This window comes from Salvelinus namaycush, chromosome 22, assembly GCF_016432855.1.
Source record: "Salvelinus namaycush isolate Seneca chromosome 22, SaNama_1.0, whole genome shotgun sequence".
Lineage (NCBI taxonomy): Eukaryota > Metazoa > Chordata > Actinopteri > Salmoniformes > Salmonidae > Salvelinus > Salvelinus namaycush.
In genome coordinates this window covers 28,510,011-28,529,973 of record NC_052328.1, presented here as the reverse complement: position 1 = coordinate 28,529,973, position 19,963 = coordinate 28,510,011, and the positions used below count along the sequence as shown (strand labels likewise).

At 40.3% G+C, this 19,963-nt stretch overlaps 1 protein-coding gene across 2 annotated transcripts; it reads left to right on the top strand.

Annotated features, from left to right (window-relative positions):
- Positions 1-385: 385 nt before the first annotated feature.
- Positions 386-11,695, top strand: LOC120017973 (CMRF35-like molecule 5). 2 transcript variants are annotated; one of them, XM_038960933.1, is made up of 9 exons: positions 386-498; positions 683-988; positions 1,903-2,014; positions 2,440-2,528; positions 2,742-2,782; positions 3,078-3,143; positions 10,767-10,853; positions 11,111-11,170; positions 11,562-11,695. In XM_038960933.1, exons 1-9 carry the CDS (start codon positions 441-443, stop codon positions 11,580-11,582), a joined length of 840 nt encoding a protein of 279 aa, XP_038816861.1. In that variant the 5' UTR covers positions 386-440; the 3' UTR covers positions 11,583-11,695. The 2 variants fall into 2 exon arrangements, with proteins under 2 accessions (XP_038816861.1, XP_038816860.1); XM_038960932.1 differs by lacking the exon at positions 3,078-3,143 and adding an exon at positions 1,398-1,733 and having other exon boundaries at positions 10,770-10,853.
- The last annotated feature ends 8,268 nt before the right edge of the window (positions 11,696-19,963 follow it).

The window sequence follows — 19,963 nt, the reverse complement described above, 5'->3', positions numbered from 1 at the left end:
CATGACCCCTCAAATCTATCAATGTTCAGCATATACAGGACATTTATCATATAGTTTCTTATATAGTGAAATATAGAATTTTGCCAATGGAAATATGGTGCATGTTGCCCAATTACCAAATCTTTGTAATCATTAGTGACCTATGTTCCAGTAGAAAGTAAGAGGGTAGTAGTGACTCTTGTTCCCAAAACCCTTAGAGAAAGCTGAAATATATTTTAGTGACTATGATTATGGGGTTAAATTAGTCCATTTTATGCAATAGTTAATGTCTGCCTGCCACTGAGGGGGGAATGTACACACAAATAGAAGCAGGAAGAGAGTTACAGACAGTGAAGTCTGTTAACACTAGGAAGTAGAGTCATTCTGGCTGGTGCCTTGTTCCTTGACACACATTTATGCTCAGATAACATTTAATAATACATGCAGACTCAAACCCTCACATGGCTAACCATCTCTCCTTCCTCCTCCTCTTCATCATCTTCTACAGAGTCTCAGCAGGTATGTGAAACATGTTTCTATGAAGGTCTGAAGTCCAGTGGGTCAATTCACCGTAAACACTGTGTAATAAATCTCAATCATTAACAAGCTGTTTTATAGTTCATAAGCAATGGGGTTTTGTTTTCTGCAGAGCAGATTCTATTGTATTCAAACCTAAATGTGTTTTGTGTTGATATGTCCACAGGGAGGCATGTGTCTGTGCAGGCAGGAGGCTCCATCACCATCCCATGTAGCTATGATCAGTATTACATAAACCATGTGAAATACTGGTGTAAAGGGTATGGTTGGACTCGTTGCTCCTCTGTAGTACGCACTGACCATCCTAAGAGCACTGATAGGGCCTCAATCTCTGATGACATCGCCCAGAAAGTCTTCACTGTGATCATGACTGATCTGGAGCCAGAGGACTCTAATACTTACAGGTGTGTTGTGGAGATCAATGGAGGATCAGATAGCATGCTACAATGGTTCTACCTATCTGTCACTCCAGGTAAGATCCCTGCAACTCTTACAAATCAGTAAAGTAGAATAGGTAGTCCTCAGTAATGATGAGACACTCAGAAAATGCCAGCTTCCACAAACTACATGACTGGTGATCTCGTTTCATTTCCTTGTAACTAGTTCCTTGTCTTGTAACTTGTATTAACATTATTGTTCAAGTTGACCTGAGGAATGTAGGTATATGTCTATTTTATGTTTTCTATATGTAGATGTTGGTGTAAACTTTGTTTAAAGTCCACTGTCTGCATTGTGTCTATCAACGTTGTCTATCACAAGCAGCACCATATCACCAAGTAACACAATGTGTAAATGTACTTGGAGAATAAAGGTCATACACCTACTAGATATAAAGGTCTGCTGCTGAGTTCTTTCTATGGTGTCTGTACCTCTGTGTTCAGGTACTCCAGAACTCTATGTGGACCAACAGGAAGTGACTGGAGTAGAAGGAGGGAGTGTCACTGTCCGTTGTTACTATAGTAACACTGGAGATATAAAGTGGTGCAGGATGGGTGGTGATGGTGTGAGTGGGTATTCTGGGACTTTAAATGGAACATCAGTGACATTAAAGCGGACTAGTGAAGCCAACAACAGAACAGTCTTAACAGTGACTATGAGTGGACTGAAGATGGCGAACACTGACTGGTATTGGTGTAGAGTGGGAGAACTAGAGATGCCTGTTCACATCACTGTCAGTCAACCAACTGCAACACAGAGAACCTCTAAGATGACCTCATGTTAGTAGATCAATCACATACTTTATGATCAATATGATTCACTTTGTTTTATCCACTGGCATCATCTGGAACTGATTGTAATATTAACTATGAATGTGATGTTGCTATACAACCTGACTATCTGGTTTACCATTAACTTCATTGATGATATTGTTGTTTTACCTCACAGCAACCCAAGATCCAACCTCTCAACAACCCTCTGCCTCTCCAACTGCTGAGCCTGTTCAGACTGACAACACAAGTCAAGGAGCTGAGGGGAACATGGAGGAAGTCCACCAGAGGTTATTATCACTCCTTCAGCTGTATTATCCCACATATTGTTAGATAATATGAACACAGAGAAACATTACAATTCCATCATACACTACAACAGTTAAAGATAACCAAACACCCTCCCTAAATGCATATAGAGACTGTTATCACTTCCTCTTGGGTGGAACATCTTGTGAGAAGTAGCAGCATTATTGTGTTATTCTCACTCATTTGCAAGGACAAGTTGCACACACAAAATAAACGTTATTTGTATAGTAATAATCTCAATAATAGTCATATCATCTCTTCATTTGCATGGTAACTTCCACACATGTGAATAGATAAATAATTGTTCCACTTATCATACAAGTTGTTACCTTTTCACAAATTATCCATTTATAATGATCTTTTTTAATTGTATTATTATTTCAAGTTCTTATATGTAATCCATCAGGTCTGTGAAAGTCCTACTCATCTCTCTGGGCATGTTGGTGGTGGTGACAGCTGGTATCCTAGTAACATGGAAGATGTGGAGAAAACATAGTAAGTAGTCATTTTATGTGAATATAAAAAAGGAGAATAGTTTAGAAAATACTAAATGTATTGATATCGTGACCAACAGTATATTTCTTGCCTGTGATTCATCTTGAATGACAGAAAATATTTGGAGGAATTGTCTTTAAGAAATCCATTCAGAGGTATTATTGTACTATAACAAACTCAGAAGTAGTTGATATCTCCCTCTCGTTATTCCAGAGGACAATAAGGCCAAGGACCAGACAACTAACAACTCAGTGGTAGGATACACTTATTTAATTTTATTATTTTCATCCATCTGATTTTCTGTTCTTGATTTGGGATCATCTACCATTTGACTCGTTACCTCTTTAGTTGATTATCAATGAGTTGACATAAAAGGTCCCATATTCTAACTGAACCCAAGCTCTTATAGCACTCAAGATGTTGAAAAATGATGTTAATACTGTCAGGTCACTAAATATACACCTGACTGAATCATATCAGTGGAAACAAACTGTGGTTTAGGTGGTAATAGACAAGTCCTGTTTCTCTTTGCTATTTATTTCTTTACAGTCTGCTGACCCTGAGCAGGACATTACATACAGCACAGTGACCCACACCAGAAAAACAGCACAGCAGGTACAAACTGAATAAACCTGGTTTTGGTCTGTGGAGATCTTGGACGAGTACCAATCACTCCATATCTGCAGTGAGCTGGGGTTCTCTCTCTCTCTTTCTCTCTCTATCTCTCTCTTTCTCCTCCACCTCTGAAGTGTGAGCTGGGGTTCTCTCTCTCTCTCAATTCAATTCAAGTGCTTTATTGGCATTGGAAACATATGTTAGCATTGCCAAAGTAAATGAAGTAGATAATAAACAAAAGTGAAATAAACAATGTAAATGAACAGTAAACGTTACATTAACAGAAGTTCCAAAAGAATAAAGACATTTCAGATGTCATGTGGTGGCTATATACAGTGTTGTAACGATGTGCAAATAGTTAAAGTACAAAATGGAAAATAAATAGACATAAAATATGGGTTGTATTTACAATGGTGTTTGTTCTTCACAGGTTGAGCTTTTCTTGTGGCAACAGGTCACAAATGTTGCCTCTGTGATGGCACACTGGTATTTCACCCAGTAGATATGGTAGCTTATCAAACAAAACAAACAAAATAAATCCTTTGTGGATCTGTGTAACCTGAGTGAAATATGTGTCTCTAATATTGTCATACATTTGGCAAGAGGTTAGGAAATGCAGCTCAGTTTCCATCTCATTTTGTGGGCAGTATGCACATAGCCCGTCTTGTCTTGAGATCCAGGTCTGCCTTTAGATGCATTTCTCAATAGCAAGGCTTTGCTCACTGAGTCTGTACATAGTCAAAGATTTATTTTGGTGATGGCTTTGTTATGGAAGGTTTGGGAATCGCTTCCGTTTAGGTAGTTGTAGAATTTAACGTCTCTTTTCTGTATTTTGATAATTAGCAGGTATCGGCCTAATTCTGCTCAGCATGCATTATTTGGTGTTTTACGTTGTACACAGAAGATATTTTTGCAGAACTCTGCATGCAGTCTCAATCTGATGTTAGTCCCATTGTGTGAATTATTGATTGGTGAGCAGACCCCAGAATTTACAACCATGAAGGGCAATGGGTTCTATAACGCATTCAAGTACTTTTAGCTAGATCCTAGTTGGTATGTCTAATTTTATCATTTTTATGTCTAATGTCTAATTCTTTTGATGGCATAGAAAGCCCTTCTTGCCTTGTCTCTAAGATCGTTAACTTCTCTAGGGTAGGGGCCAGCATTTGGAATTTTGGATGAAATGCATGCCCAAATTAACCTTTTGTCAATAGGGGGGCGCCATTTCGACTTTGTAAAAATTCGTTCCCAAATTAAACTGCCTCTTACTCAATTCTTGCTCGTACAATATGCATATTATTATTACTATTGGATAGAAAACACTCTCTAGTTTCTAAAACCGTTTGAATTATTTCTCTGAGTGAAACAGAACTCATTCTGCAGCACATTTCCTGTCAGGAAGTGAGATTTCTGAAATCGAGGTCCCTGTTCTAGGGTCAGTTTATAAGTCCCCATGTAAGCTATGGGGCTACATGCACTGCATACGCCTTCCTCTAGATGTCAGTAAGCGGTGAGAATTTGAATGGAGTGGATTGCACCATCTGGGGCACTATAAAAGCTCATGGAATGGAAGTACCGTTCTTTTCAACGGGGCGCCTGGCGCAAGAGGGACATCACAATGGCGTCCTGCAAAAGCTTTCGTTTTAGCAGTTCTATATCTCCGGTCATGTTTTTATTCGTTATAGGTGTTAAAGACATCATAAGGTAGTTAATTTAAACCGACTTATAGCAGTTTATATCAGTTTATTGCGATTTTCTGGGATTTCTTTGTGACGCGCTATCACGAGTTGGACACCTCTCCAGTGGATGGCTATCGTTAGCTGCTATTTCTACAGGAGAAGAGGACATCTTTCAACCAAAAGACGATTGTTCTGGAGAAAGGACACCTTGCCCAAGATTCTGATGGAAGCTCTGGCAAATAGTAAGCAGTCTTTATGCTGTTAATTCGTATTTATGTTGACAAATGTCAAATAATAATTCCGCCATGAATTTCGGTGCGGTCTCGCTTTAGCGCACGCTGTATTGCGCAGTAACGTTAATTTTAAAAATCTAACACAGCGGTTGCATTAAGAACTAATGTATCTTTCATTTGCTGTCCAACCTGTATTTTTTTAGTCAAGTTTATGATTACTTATCGATTAGAATAGGTGCCTCTCCAAGATGGCGCCGGACAGATTGCTTGAAGTTTTGGCCACTAATCACATTGTATAACCACGATTTGTGCCGCTAAATATGCACATTTTCGAACAAACCCTATATGCATTGTGTAATATGATGTTACAGGACTGTCATCTGATGAAGAATATCAAGGTTAGTCAAAAATTATATATCTTTTGCCTGTTTGTTACGATCGCTAACCTTTGCTGCTGGTAAATGGTGTTGTGTTTCTGGCTATTGTGGTAAGCTAATATAATGCTATATTGTGTTTTCGCTGTAAAACACTTAGAAAATCTGAAATATTGGCTGGATTCACAAGATCTGTGTCTTTCATTTGCTGTACGCTGTGTATTTTTAAGAAATGTTTTATGATGAGTAATTAGGTAATACACGATGGTCTCTGTAGTTATTCTAGTTGCTTTGGTGAGAGTTGTGATGGTGGCTGCAATGGTAAACTATGATTTATACCTGAAATATGCACATTTTTCTAACAAAACATATGCTATACAATAAATATGTTATCAGACTGTCATCTGATGAAGTTGTTTCTTGGTTAGTGGCTATTTATATCTTTATTTGGTCGAATTTGTGATAGCTACTGATGCAGTAAAAAAATGGTGGAGTAAAAAAAGTGGTGTCTTTTGCTAACGTGGTTAGCTAATAGATTTACATATTGTGTCTTCCCTGTAAAACATTTTAAAAATCAGAAATGATGGCTGGATTCACAAGATGTGTATCTTTCATCTGGTGTCTTGGACTTGTGATTTAATGATATTTAGATGCTAGTATTTACTTGTGACGCTATGCTAGGCTATGCTAGTCAGCTTTTTTACTGATGGGGGTGCTCCCGGATCCGGGTTTGGGAGGAACTAGAAGTTAAACGGCCTGTTTCTCGGGCCCAGAAGATATGATATGCATATAACTGGTAGATTTGGATAGAAAACACTCTAAAGTTTCCAGAACCGTTAAAATAGTGTCTGTGAGTATAACAGAACTGATTTGGCAGGCAAAAACCTGAGAAAAATCCATTCAGAAAGTCGTTTTTTTTGTTGGTTTTGTAGTTTTCTATTCAATGCCATTACAGTATCCATTGACTTAGGACTAAAATTGCAGTTTCTATGCCTTCCACTAGATGTCAACAGTCTTTAGAAATTGTTTCAGGCTTGTATTTTGAAAAATTAGGAAGTAAGAGCAGTCTGAATGAGTGGACCCTAAAGTGTCACAGAGCTTTTTCATGCGCGAGACCGAGAGAGTGCCTTTCTTGTTTACCTTTTAAATTGATGACGTTGTTGTCCGGTTGAAATATTATTGATTATTTAGGCTAACAACAACCTGAGGCTTGAATATAAACATTGTTTGACATGTTTCTATGAACTTTACGGATACATTTTGGATTTTTCTGTCTGCCAGTTTTGACTGCGTTTTAGCCTGTGGATTACTGAAGAAAACGAACGAACAAAACGGAGGTTTTTGGATATAAAGAGACTTTATCGAACAAAAGGAACATTTATTGAGTAGATGAATGTCTGCTGAGTGCAACCATATGAAGATCATCAAAGGTAAGGGATTAATTTTATCTCTATTTCTAAATTGTGTAACTGTTCTATCTGGTTGGCTACTGTTTGGAATGATTTGTCTTGTGGGCTATGTTCTCATAATCGTAATGTATGCTTTCGCCGTAAAGCATTTTTAAAATCTGACACAGTGGTTGGATTCACAAGAAGTTCATCTTTAAACCTATGTAAAATATGTTTTGTTTTCTGAATTTTTATAATGAGTATTTCTGTATTTGAATTTGGCGCCCAGCAGTTTCACTGGCTGTTGAAGAGGTGGGATGCTACCGTCTCACGTGCCCAAGAGAGGTTAACAGTTTACATTTACATTTAAGTCATTTAGCAGACGCTCTTATCCAGAGCGACTTACATTTAACCTTTTTATTTTTTATTTTATTTAACTAGGCAAGTCAGTTAAGAACAAACTCTTATTTTCAATGACGGCCTGGGAACAGTGGGTTAACTGCCTTGTTCAGGGGCAGAACGACAGATTTGTACCTTGTCAGCTCGGGGATTTGAACTTGCAACCTTTCGGTTACTAGCCCAACGCTCTAACCACTAGGCTACCCTGCCGCCCCATTAGTTAAGTTACTGTGGTGCTGATCTTTAGGCCAAGGTATGCATAGTTTGTGTGCTCTTGGGCAACGGTGTCAAGAAGGAATTTGTATTCGTTGTCCTGGCAACTGGACTTTTTTTGGAACGCCATTATTTTTTGTCTTACTGAGATTTATTATCAGGGCCCAGGTCTGACAGAATCTGTGCAGAAGACTTGTGTGCTGCTGTAGGCCCTCCGTGGTTGAGGACAGAAGCACCAGATAATCAGCAAACAGTAGACATTTGACTTCAGATTCAAGTAGGGTGAGTCTGGGTGCTGCAGACTGTTCTAGTGCCCTCGCCAATTCGTTGATATGTATGTTGAAGAGGGTGGGGCTTAAGCTGCATCCCTGTCTCACCCCCCAGCCCTGTGGAAAGAAATGTGTTTTTTTGTACATGGATTTTATGTAATTTTTTTCACGCAACACCACTTTCCATCAATTTGTACAGTAGGCCCTCATGCCAAATTGATTCGAAAGCTTTTTTGAAACCAACAAGAATTTGAAGAAGAATTTGCCTTTGTTTTGGTTTGTTTGTTTGTCGATTAGGGTGTGCAGGGTAAATACGTTGTCTGTTGTACCGTAATTTGGTAAAAAGCCAACTTGACATTTGCTCAGTACATTGTTTTCGCTGAGACAATGTACGAGTCTGCTGTTAATGATAATTTTCCCAAGGTTGCTGTTGATGCATTTCCCACGGTAATGTCACGTTCATCGTATACATAATGAGCGGACCAAGGCGCGGCATGAGTAGAGTTCCACATATTTATTAAAGTGAACCTTCAAAAAACAACAAAGAATAAACGAACGTGAAGTTCGTAGCGCACATAGCACTAAACCAAAACAAAACAATATCCCACAAACGCAGGTGGGAAAAGGACCACACTAAGTATGATCCCCAATTAGAGGCAACGATCATCAGCTGCCTCCAATTGGGAACCATACTAACACCAACATAGAAATACAAGACTAGAACACCACCTAGTCATGCTCTGACCTATTGCACCATAGAGAACCCCAAGGGCTCTCTATGGTCAGGGCATGACAGTACCCCCCCCCCAAAGGTGCAGACTCCGACCGCAAAACCTGAACCTGGATGGGAAGGGTTAGGGTGGGCAACTAGCGTTGGCGGCTCCGGTGCGGGACGTAGCCCCCGCTCAGACCACGGATCTGACCCTGAAGCTGGGCTGAACGCCGTGCACGGACTGGCCACTGGAGTAGAGGAAGGCTCCGGCCATGGAGCAGGACTGGACGCCGTGCCTGGACTGGGCACCGGCGCAGAGGAAGGCTCCGGCCATGGAGCAGGACTGGGCGCAGAGGAAGGCACCAGCCATGGCACCGGCGCAGGAAGCTCCGGGCCGTGGACCATCGCCTGAAGCTCCGGGCCGTTGATACACTTGTTCTTAATACAACCGCTGTGTCAGATTTCAAAAAAACTTTACAGAAAAAGCACACCATGCAATAATCTGAGATGGCGCTCAGATATAACAACATTTCTCCGCCATGTTGGAGTCAACAGAAATACGAAATTACATCATAAATATTCCTTTACCTTTGATGATCTTCATCAGAATGCACTCCCAGGAATCCTAGTTCCACAATAAATCGTTGTTTTGTTCGATAATGTCCATTACTTATGTCTAAGTAGCTACATTTGCTAGCATGTTTAGTGCACATGACCAAACGCTCGCGCAGATGCAGGCAAACTCAGACGAAAACTTCAAAAAGTTATATAACAGGTCAAATAAACTGGTCAAACTAAGTAGAGAATCAATCTTCAGGATGTTCTTATCATAACTATCCAATAACGTTCCAACCGGAGAATTCCTTTGTGTCTCTAGAAGTTATGGAAAGCAAGACGATATCGTTTGGAACGCGCTTGACCAGGACCTGGCATTCTGCCAGACCAATGACTGAAACACCTCCCATCCGGCTCAACATCACAGTAGAGGCTTCATTCCACGTTCTACAGACTGTTGACATCTAGTGGAAGGCGTAGGAAGTGCAAACAGATCCATATCTTACAGGGAATTGAATAGGCGATGAGTTGAACATCGACCAGCCTCATAATTCTCACTTCCTGTTTGGATTTTTTCTCATTTAGGATACCATCAACCTCACGGGCCTTTTTGGTTGTAGGGTTTGTATTTTGTCCTGTAGATCATTTAATGTAATTGGAGAATCCAGTGGGTTCTGCTAGTATTTAATAGTTGATTCTAAGATTTGTATTTGATCATGTAGAGTATATGTTTTTGCTGTTTGTTCTTTGTTCTTTGTTATAGAACCAAAAAGATTGGAGAAGTGGTTTATCCAAACATCTCCGTTTTGGATAGATAACTCTTCGTGTTGCTGTTTGTTTAGAGTTTTCCAATTTTCCCACAAGTGGTTAGATTCTATGGATTCTTCAATTACATTGAGCTGTTTTCTGACGTGCTGTTCCTTCTTTTTCTGTCATGTATTTTTGTCCAGGAAATTGTCGAGAAGGGTTTGAATTTGTCTTGCCTAATAGTTTTATGGTAGATTTCCACAATACTTCCTTCCATCTGTAGCATTTCTTAATATTATTCAGGTCCTTTGGCTTTGATGCCTCATGATTGAGCATTGCTCTGTTCAAGTAGAGTGTGATTTTGCTGGGATCTGATTGGGGTCTCAGCACTACTGCCAAGAGATGAGCTATAGGAGTCCCTACCGTAGGAGTCCCCTCGAAACCTACCATTGACTATGTACATACCCATTGTCCGACAGAGCTGCAAGAGATGTGACCCATTTTTGTTGGTTATGTTGTCGTAGTTGTGTCTAGGGGGACATATGGGGGAGGGAATGATGTCACCTCCAGGTAGGTGTTTGTCCACCTGTGTGCTGAGGGTGTCAGGTTCTTGTCCAATTCTGGCATTTAGGTCTCCACAGACTAGTACATGCCCCGGGGCCTAGAAATTGTTGATCTCCTCCTCTAGGGTGAGCGAAGTGAGCTGAGCATCTGAAGTTCCGGTTCTCTTCCAATGCATGTAGCCATGTGTTTACCTTCTGTGCAGTCCATTTCTCAGAGGCCAAACCCAGAGAGCCACCATGACGTGATGTACAGCACTGTGATGCCTGATCAGTTCAGGACAGCAGAGAAGGTCAGCATATGGCTACAAGCATCTCGGCTCTTACACAATATTATGACTGTTACTCATAAAACGTCATAGCCTTGGCAAATGTGCATCTGTTTTAGAAGACAATTGTATTTCCAGTATCACTTTCTGTCTTGGAACAAGCAACAGGTAAATGTACGCTATATCAATATAACAATAAATTTTTGTTATTTGTGTCTCTATCAGCAGGATCCATTTCCTGAAGCTGATGATGATGTCACATACAGCACTGTCATCCCCCAGCACAAGGCCCAACTAAAAGGACAGACCAAGGTAAAGCTGTTCTACTGATTATCCTCAGCTAGTATTATGTTTTCAGAAACAACAGTAGGTGATTGTTTCCTCAGTGTTAATATAGTCATGGTTATGTCACCATTATAGCTGTAGGCCTAATATATCACCTTTATGTTACATATAACAATTATAACTGTCTACACTTTTAATTTCACTGAGAACTGTGTTTTTATAGTGTACTCTCCATCATGACAGAAGTGTCCCTGTTCACCTCTCTCCCTGTTCCTCCTCTGTAGTCAGCAGAACCAGATGATAATGTGGTCTACAGCTCACTAGCTCTACAGGTGACCACACAGGTCAGTGTTGGTGTCTCCTCTGTCTGTTGTACCAGATGATGTTGATCTCTCAACAAAGATACAGACAACTCCACATTAGTATGTGTAGTAAACATCACTCTTTAACCACACACATCTTTATCACTGTATTTGTTTTGCTGCATGTAAAATGTTGTTATCAAATTGTGACCAGCTAAACTCATTGTTATCAGTGTGTGTCCATAACATTACAGTGTGGACTGTGCCTGGGTTTAGGGTGAATTTGCCCCTAGATACTGATCTTGGGTCAGATTTTAATTTTTCCCACTCAAGATTAAGGTTAGGGTTGGAGGAGGGGGAACTGATCCTAGATCTGTATCTAGTGGAAATGTCACAATGGAGAATGTGACTGAATGTTTCACTTCCTCTCCAGCAGAGGGCAGCAGCACAATAGTGACTGACTGAGAAGACCTTGGTTGAGTCCTTTTACTGGAAGGACAGAACACTCCCCTCTCCTGTGTTACATCATCTATCTGCCTCCAATATGCTTCTGTCAAACCTCTTAACCCACCCCAGAAAGACCCCTCTATCCTTTAGTGTAATAAACTACTGAAAACAGTCTGCTGTGTTTGTTTTCATTTTCACCACATACACTATCTGTTATATTAGTTATGTTCCATCCACCTTTCCACCTTGTCTCTTGATTTTTACATGTTCATCTTATTTCTCTCATGTATATAGTCAAATGTCCAATGCCAGTAACCAATCATGATCTAGAGTGTAAATTAAATGTATGAGCTGTGTAACAAAATAAATATTATGATGACGATGAATACACAATCTATTGAAATTATAATGTACTAGGTTAAAACTAGACCGTAGGACACCATAGATGTTATCTACCACTGAGGTGGGCATGTGGATTCAAACAGAATCAGGAAGAGAGTTAAAGACAGTGAGGTCTGTGACCATTAGGATGTTTATTTGTTAACTTCATGTTGAATTGACGTTAGTTGACAAATCAACCACATGTAAATCAAAATTAGACATTAAACTGACGTCTGTGCCCAGTGGGTAGTTCCACAGTTACTACACTAACCCTGGTGGTATGAGGTGGTGCAGGCTGGGTGGTAGTGGCTCATGTCTGAGTATTTCTGTAGCGTAGATGGAAGATCAGTGACTTTAAACAGACCACTGATGCTGCCAAAAGAAAAAAGAAAAGAAAAGTCGTAAAGCCCTTATGCAATATTTATAATACAAATGTTAAATTATGACCATCTGTATAATAAATTACTGTTTATTTCATGAAAATACCTTCCAACATATGTTTTATAATTTCTTTCCCTGATTCTCCTTTTAGTATTGAACGCCTCAGTCTGATCAAGTGTGTGTGTTGATAGAAATATGAATCTATTTATAAACACAGCCCTGATTGCTACAAGGGATCAGACTCCCCAGTTTATTTTTTATTTTATTTTACTAGGCAAGTCAATTAAAAACAAATTCTTATTTTCAATGACAGCCTAGGAACAGTTCAGGGGAAGAACAACAGTTTTTTAGTTTGGGATTTGAACTTGCAACCTTACGGTTACTAGTCCAACAGTCTAACCACTAGGCTACCCTACCACCCCTTACCCAGTCAAAGTAGGAGGATACATCTGCAAATAAAATATGACTGGTCATTGGTCAGAATAATAAGAGCAGAGTTCATGCTGTGCTCCAAAAACCCAATCTCACTTGAACAGGTTGAAATTCCAGATTTATTTATCAAAAGTGCATTAGTGTTATTTCAACTTCATAGTGTGCAACGATCATAGAAAAACTGGTTTATCACGTTTTTGACTGCACTGCCCCTTTAACAGTGACTATGAGTGGACTGAAGATGGAGAACACTGACTGGTATTGGTGTAGAGTGGGAGAACTAGAGATGCCTGTTCACATCACTGTCAGTCAACAAACTGCAACACAGAGAACCCTTTAGTTAAGTCTGGTTGGGTCCCGATAAACTATTTAATATGCATAGTTACTTCACATCTAAATTCAGTAATTTTCTTACAATAGTATCAGCCTGATAATATGTATTTATTCCATGCTTTAATTCCTTACGTAGATGCTAGTATGTGAAAAACATAATCTGATATAGCAACGAAGATACCAACCATCCAAGACAGCTCTGATGTTAGGACTGGAGATCCTGCTGTCTCCTCTTCCACCTCTCAGGCCCCAGTCAACAACACACCACGGAGCCCAGGGATAAGTGTACACAATGATGATTAGCACTTAATAAGCAATGTAATTAATTTTGTATCTAAACTGATTAATAGTACTGTCCCACAATCACTTGCTCTTTCTGTATCACCCTTCATACATGTCTATCTGATTGCAGTTTGCAGTCTCAAAACAATGTTGTTCTTATGTAGTTTACAAAAGTTTAATCAGGAGGTCCCGAGTCTTGGTTTCTACTAAACTACTAAGCTAACATATGGAACTGTTTTAACATCATCATAGCATGATAACAAGGATAATTTAAGTATTTAATTTAGAATTTGTAAGTATAAATAAGTGTATAACTAAATAATTTGATGAAACATTGAATTTGGCCTTACTGCTACTATCCCATAGAAACACATTGCATAACATATTCATAAATGGCAAATCAGATAGTCAAAAAATAGGTATGTTGTCAAACTTTTCACGCTGTCTAACATTTACTGGGCACAATACATCACAATGGTATAAATGTCATACCAAATGAAAGAAGGAACCAGTGTATCTTTTAGCTGATTCCTTGTTTTTTGCAGATATAGATGTTGACCCCCCCCCCCCCCCCCCCCCCCGCTTCCCTTTCTTCGGAAACAGCCTTTTGCTAGATTGGGCCTTATTCTTTTCCATTTCTAATGCCTGCTTCACTGGTGTGTTAGAATTGCTGATTTGCACCGTTTTCTTCCTTTGCAAGCTGGTTTTTGGGGGCCAGCTTTTGGATATGGCCAGATGTCCTCTGGAGTTGGTAGTCTACTGTCAGCAATGGCATTGTTGGGCAAGGGTGAGCTAGTGCTAGCATAAGAACTGGGCAGGTCTGTGTCTAAGCTTGTGCTAGGCAGGGCTGGAATGGTGCTGGGGCCTGGCGGGGCTGGAATAGTGCTGGGGCCTGGCAGGTTGGTGCCCGGGCCTGGCAGGGCTGGAATAGTGCTGGGGCCTGGCAGGGCATTGTTGGTGCTGGGGCATGGTAGGGTTGGGTTCTGAATGGGGCGATCTGCAACATAGGAGGCGCAAACTCGGTTTCCAGCAATGCATCCCAGCCACCCTAAAGCCAGCCTGAATGTTCAAGGGAGTTGCAGCCAGAGGATAGGCGATTACCACAATCCCAGGAATGTCATAAATTGACATTGTCCTCCCGGAATTGTTCCTCATCCAGGCATCACACGCGGTGTTGATGTGCCTCTTTAGCAGCCCGTAGACAGACCTGTCTAAGGGTTGAAGCCGATGAAAGCAATGGGGTGGGAATGACAGCATAATTATGACATTTTCTTTGGCATAATTGAGTCCATCAATGGACAGATGAGACTTGTGGTTTTGTCCAAAAGGAGTAAACAGGGCTTCTCCTTTGAGCACTTCGTATGCTCGTCGAAATGTTTCAGGAAGTCAACAAAGTGCACATCTTTCATCCACCCAGAGTGATTTGCCTCTCCTATGCTGCCAGGTGGCCCGTTGATCAGGAAATGATTGCGAAGTTGACAGGGGTAATATAAAATATGGAGATATACTATTCCCTGTGTCTGAGACAGCACAGGCCAGTGTGAAGAGGGTTCCCCTTTCAGCGGAGGTCAGTGACCCTTGAATCCACGTCTGCCCACCACTTTGTCAGGTTTATGTAATGTGGTCACCCCAGTACCATCAACATTCCATATGTCTCCTGGTTCAAATTGATATCTCTGTAGCACTTCTGCTACATTGTCGAAGAAAGCGTTAACATTTTCTCTGTTGAACCTACTTGCCCTGACAAGGCTAGTTGCCTCTGGCTTTCTCAGCGACAGCATTGAGTGCCGCTTTAAAACTTCTTGTCAATAGGGGGGCGCTGTTTTCACTTTGGAAAAAATCGTGCCCAAATTAAACTGCCTCGTACTCTATTCTAGATCATACAATATGCATATTATTATTACTATTGGGTAGAAAACACTCTCAAGTTTCTAAAACTGTTTGAATTATATCTGTGAGTAAAACAGAACTCATTTTGCAGCAAACTTCCATACAGGAAGTGAAAAATCTGAAAACGATGCTCTGTTCCAGGGCCTGCCTATTCAATTGCCTTATATTTATCGATATGCATGCACTTCATACGCCTTCCACTAGATGTCAACAGGCAGTGGAAGGTGGAATGGGGTGTCTAGCTTGATTTGAGGCCGAACAAGAGCTTTTGGAGTGACAGGTCTGGAAATGTCTTTGTCTTCTCTGGCGCGCGAAGTACGTCGACATTGTCTTCTGATAAGCGTTCGGTATACACGGCTAATATCTCCGGCTCTGATTTTATTTGATACATGTGATAATAACATCGTAAAGTATGTTTTTTCAACCGAGTTTTAGCAGATTATTCAACGTTTACTGGGACTTTTGGAATTTTCCGTTCTTTGCGTCAAGAGAAGATGGGCATGTTCGCGCCACATGGCTAGCTAAGGTTGCTAATTCGACAGGAGAAAAGGACATTCTAAAACCAAACAACGATTTATTCTGGACCAAGGACTCCTTGTTCAAGATTCTGATGGAAGCTCAGCAAAAGTAAGAACAATTTATGATGTTATTTCGTATTTCTGTGGAAAATGTTATTTCTATTCTCCGCCGTTTTGGCGGGCGCTGTCTCGCAATAACGCAAGCTGTTTGTTATGGTAAAGTTATTTTTAAAAATCTAACACGGCGGTTGCATTAAGAACCAGTGTATCTTTCATTTGCTGTACAACATGTATTTTTTAGTAAAGTTTATGATGAGTTCTTTGGTCAGATTAGGTGAGTGTCCAAAATTGCTCCTGACATTCTGGGGAAATGTTGCTACATTTTCACAATGTATAACCACGGTTTGCAGCTCTAAAAATGCACATTTTCGAACAAAACATAAGTGTATTGTATAACCTGATGTTATAAGACTGTCATCTGATGAAGTTGTTCAAGGTTAGTGATTAATTTTATATCTTTTGCTGGTTTTTGCGAATGCTATCTATGCGGTGAATAAATGCGTTTGTGTGTTTGGCTATTGTGGTAAGCTAATATAATGCTATATTGTGTTTTCGCTGTAAAACACTTAAAAAATCGGAAATATTGGCTGGATTCACAAGATGTTTATCTTTCATTTGCTGTACACCATGTATTTAGGTATTTCACATTGCTCTCTGTAATTATTCTGGCTGATTTGGTGATATTTTTGATGGTACCTGCAATGTAAAACTATGATTTATACCTCAAATATGCACATTTTCGAACAAAACATAAATGTATTGTATAACATGTTATAAGACTGTCATCTGATGAAGTTGTTTCTTGGTTAGTGACTAATTATATCTCTATTTGGTCGGTTTTGTGATAGCTACCTATGCGGTAGAAACATGGTGAAAATATGCGGTTGAGTCTTTGGATATCGTGGTTAGCTAATAGAAATACATATTGTGTTTTCGCTGTAAAACATTTTAAAAATCGGAAATGATGGCTGGATTCACAAGATGTTTATCTTTCATTTGCTGTATTGGACTTGTGATTTCATGAAAATTATATTATATGATATGTAAACCACTCCGAGCTGGCCTTTTCTTTTTCTGCCCACATTGGCGCGAACTTCAGCTGGTGTGCCACAGCAAACTGGTAGGCAAGTCTTCTGACCTCACTTGGCGACAGACCAAAATAAATGTCAGCTGACCTGGTAATATACTGAACGAGCTGCATTTCCAAATCAGGTAAAAAAAAACCTGCCGTGGCTTTGTATAGCCAACCACTGTTGTTGGTATGGCTGTCTGACTTTCAACTTATTCTCTGGTAACCTTTAACATTGTGCCAGGTGGTGTGCTGCCATTCTCTGTCTTTCTTTTATAATTTCTAACCATTTTTCTTTCCTTCTCCTCTTTCTTTCCTTCCTTCCTTCCTTTCTTCTTTCCTTCAAAAACACATTTCCTCAATGCAATTACACATTCATTACAGGCTTACTACACCCACCTCCCTGTCTACTATCCTTGTTGCCACAATGCAATTCATAACACCACACTAAATTCATGACACTGTATAAAGTAGTGTGTGTGTGGATATACTGTCTCATACAGTAGGCATGTTTTGTGTGAGTAGACACACACACACACACACACACACACACACACACACACACACACACACACACACACACACACACACCAGAGCCTGTCTTGTGTGGCCCAGGGATATGTCTGCTGCTCTAAACTATACGTATATATAATAATCAATTTACAGTAACATTGAATACTATTATCAGAGCTGATTACACAATATCACAATGTTTGTTGAGCATGTTCTATGTGTCTAAGTATACTGGGGCAAGTTGTCACACGTGAAGACTTGCCCAAAGGTCATTGAGACAACTTGCCCCAAACTGACATGTGTGCTAATGTTGGCTAAATCTCAAGGTTAGCTCAACATAGGACTGCATCTAAAGTATCAAAATACACATTATTGTCTCCTCTACTCAGTGCAAAATTATGATTTTGAACATTCATATCTAACAAAGTTTTATTGCATAAAATGTGAAGTGCCAATTCTTTACTTTTGATGGAGAAAAATAAGAAACTTGTGCTCACCTCAGATTAGAGTGGCCTTGACCACATCTGAACAGGAAGTTGACCATGGAACATGTAGTCACACAAAGTAGCTATTTGATTTTTGAGATAGAGCCTCTAGTGTTGGAGGTATGAACAGTTTGACAACTTACCCGTGTGACAACTTATCTCGCTCTCCCCTACATCAAAATAAAGTATTGTTTTGAAGTGACTGTCCTGTATCTAAGAGATACAAGACAAATGTGGATGTTGTTTTGGGGGGATACACACACACACACCTATATGTTTGGCGTTTTTGTTAATAATTTATTTTATGAATCCTGGTGTCACAATGACCTAAGTGTTGTAGACATTACTACAACACTTACATTGGTTTAATAACCAAAACTCAACATAATGAATTTAGTCATTTTAACTACCAGTTAATCCAATAGCAAACAATGCAAGATACAGTATGTGTTTCAAATCACCCTTAGAAGTCCTGAAAGTAATATGCTACAGTACTGTAAATTACAGTAGATTACACTGTTTTCACATTTGGCAATAAAATTACATTACCCAACAAAATTGACAGACAATCTTTAACTTTCCATAATATCCAATGTGTAAATAAAGGTGTGATCAATGAAGACATTGTTCTGAATTGATGTCGTAGCCTGCCTCCTCCATGGCCAGAAGGAGGGTGGCACTCTCATGGGGATGGTGACCGTACACCTTCCACCTCCATGCTGAAAATAAATCCTCAATAGGGCTGAGGAAAGGAGATTATGGGGGCAGGTATAGGGTCACAAACTGGGGATGGGACAGAAACCATGCCTGAACAACCTCTGCATGGTGGAACCTGACATTGTCCCACACAATGACATAGGTGTCCCCTTCACCTTGACAGGCCTGCTCAATTTCATTAAGAAACACAATGAGGTGTGCAGCGTTGTAAGATCCAAGTAATGGCCTACGTCCTCCACACCATCTTCAGAGGTAGCTGCACACATGGAGATGTTTCACTACGTTGTCCAGGCACTTGGACGGTCTCCCGTTTGGCGATGATATTCCGCACACGGCTCCGACATTTAGCAAGGTTGAAGCCCGCTTCATCAAAAATGTATACTTATGATGGTTAACAACAGTGTCAAGCACCATCACTATCATGTTTAAGGTAAGACCCAGGTACAGACAGTGTCGAAACAACAAAGTTTATTATTCGAACAGGGGCAGGCAAAATGACAGGTCAAGGGCAGGCAGAGGTCAGTAATCCAGATAGGTGGGGCAAAGGTACAGGATGGCAGGCAGGATCAGGATCAGGGCAGGCAGAATGGTCAACACCGGGGAAACTAGGAAACAGGAACAATCAAGAGACAGGACCAGAGGGGAAAACGCTGGTAGGCTTGATGAAACAAAACGAACTGGCAACAGACAAACAGAGAACACAGGTATAAATACACAAGGGATAATGGGGAAGATGGGCAACACCTGGAGGGGGGTGGAGACAATCACAAAGACAGGTGATTGTCACGCTCTAAAAATATATTTGGGTTAGTTACTTTTACAGTATAGTTCCAATATTATACTGTGAAGTAGCATGTGCAAAACATAGTAACAGTAATACAGCGCTGTACCTGAACACACTCGGTCCGTAGTTCTTTCCCCCAGTCGTTGTTTCTCTCAAAAAGCACAAGGTAAATGTGTTTCATAGACATTGGCAAAGTTGTCATCTTTGTCCTCAATGGCCTGCTTCATTTCGGACAGTCGTATGTCATTCCTGGCCCTCACCATTTCCACCACGGCCCACTACTGCTGGACGGTCAGCACACAGCCACGGCCACCACCATGGGGTCTTCTGCCAATTCTGAGAGTAGAACAGAGTGTACTGTCAATAGTTCATACTGTAGGAATACTGTAACATGTTTTATGAATTTACATGCATTACAATATGTTATTGACAGTTGATCTTTTCAGATATGGGTGAACTAATATGGAAGCTTCTGCCATGGCAAGGCCTCTGTTTACCACAAGGTCAACAAAAATGGCCGGACTTCATTAGATACCTACCTCT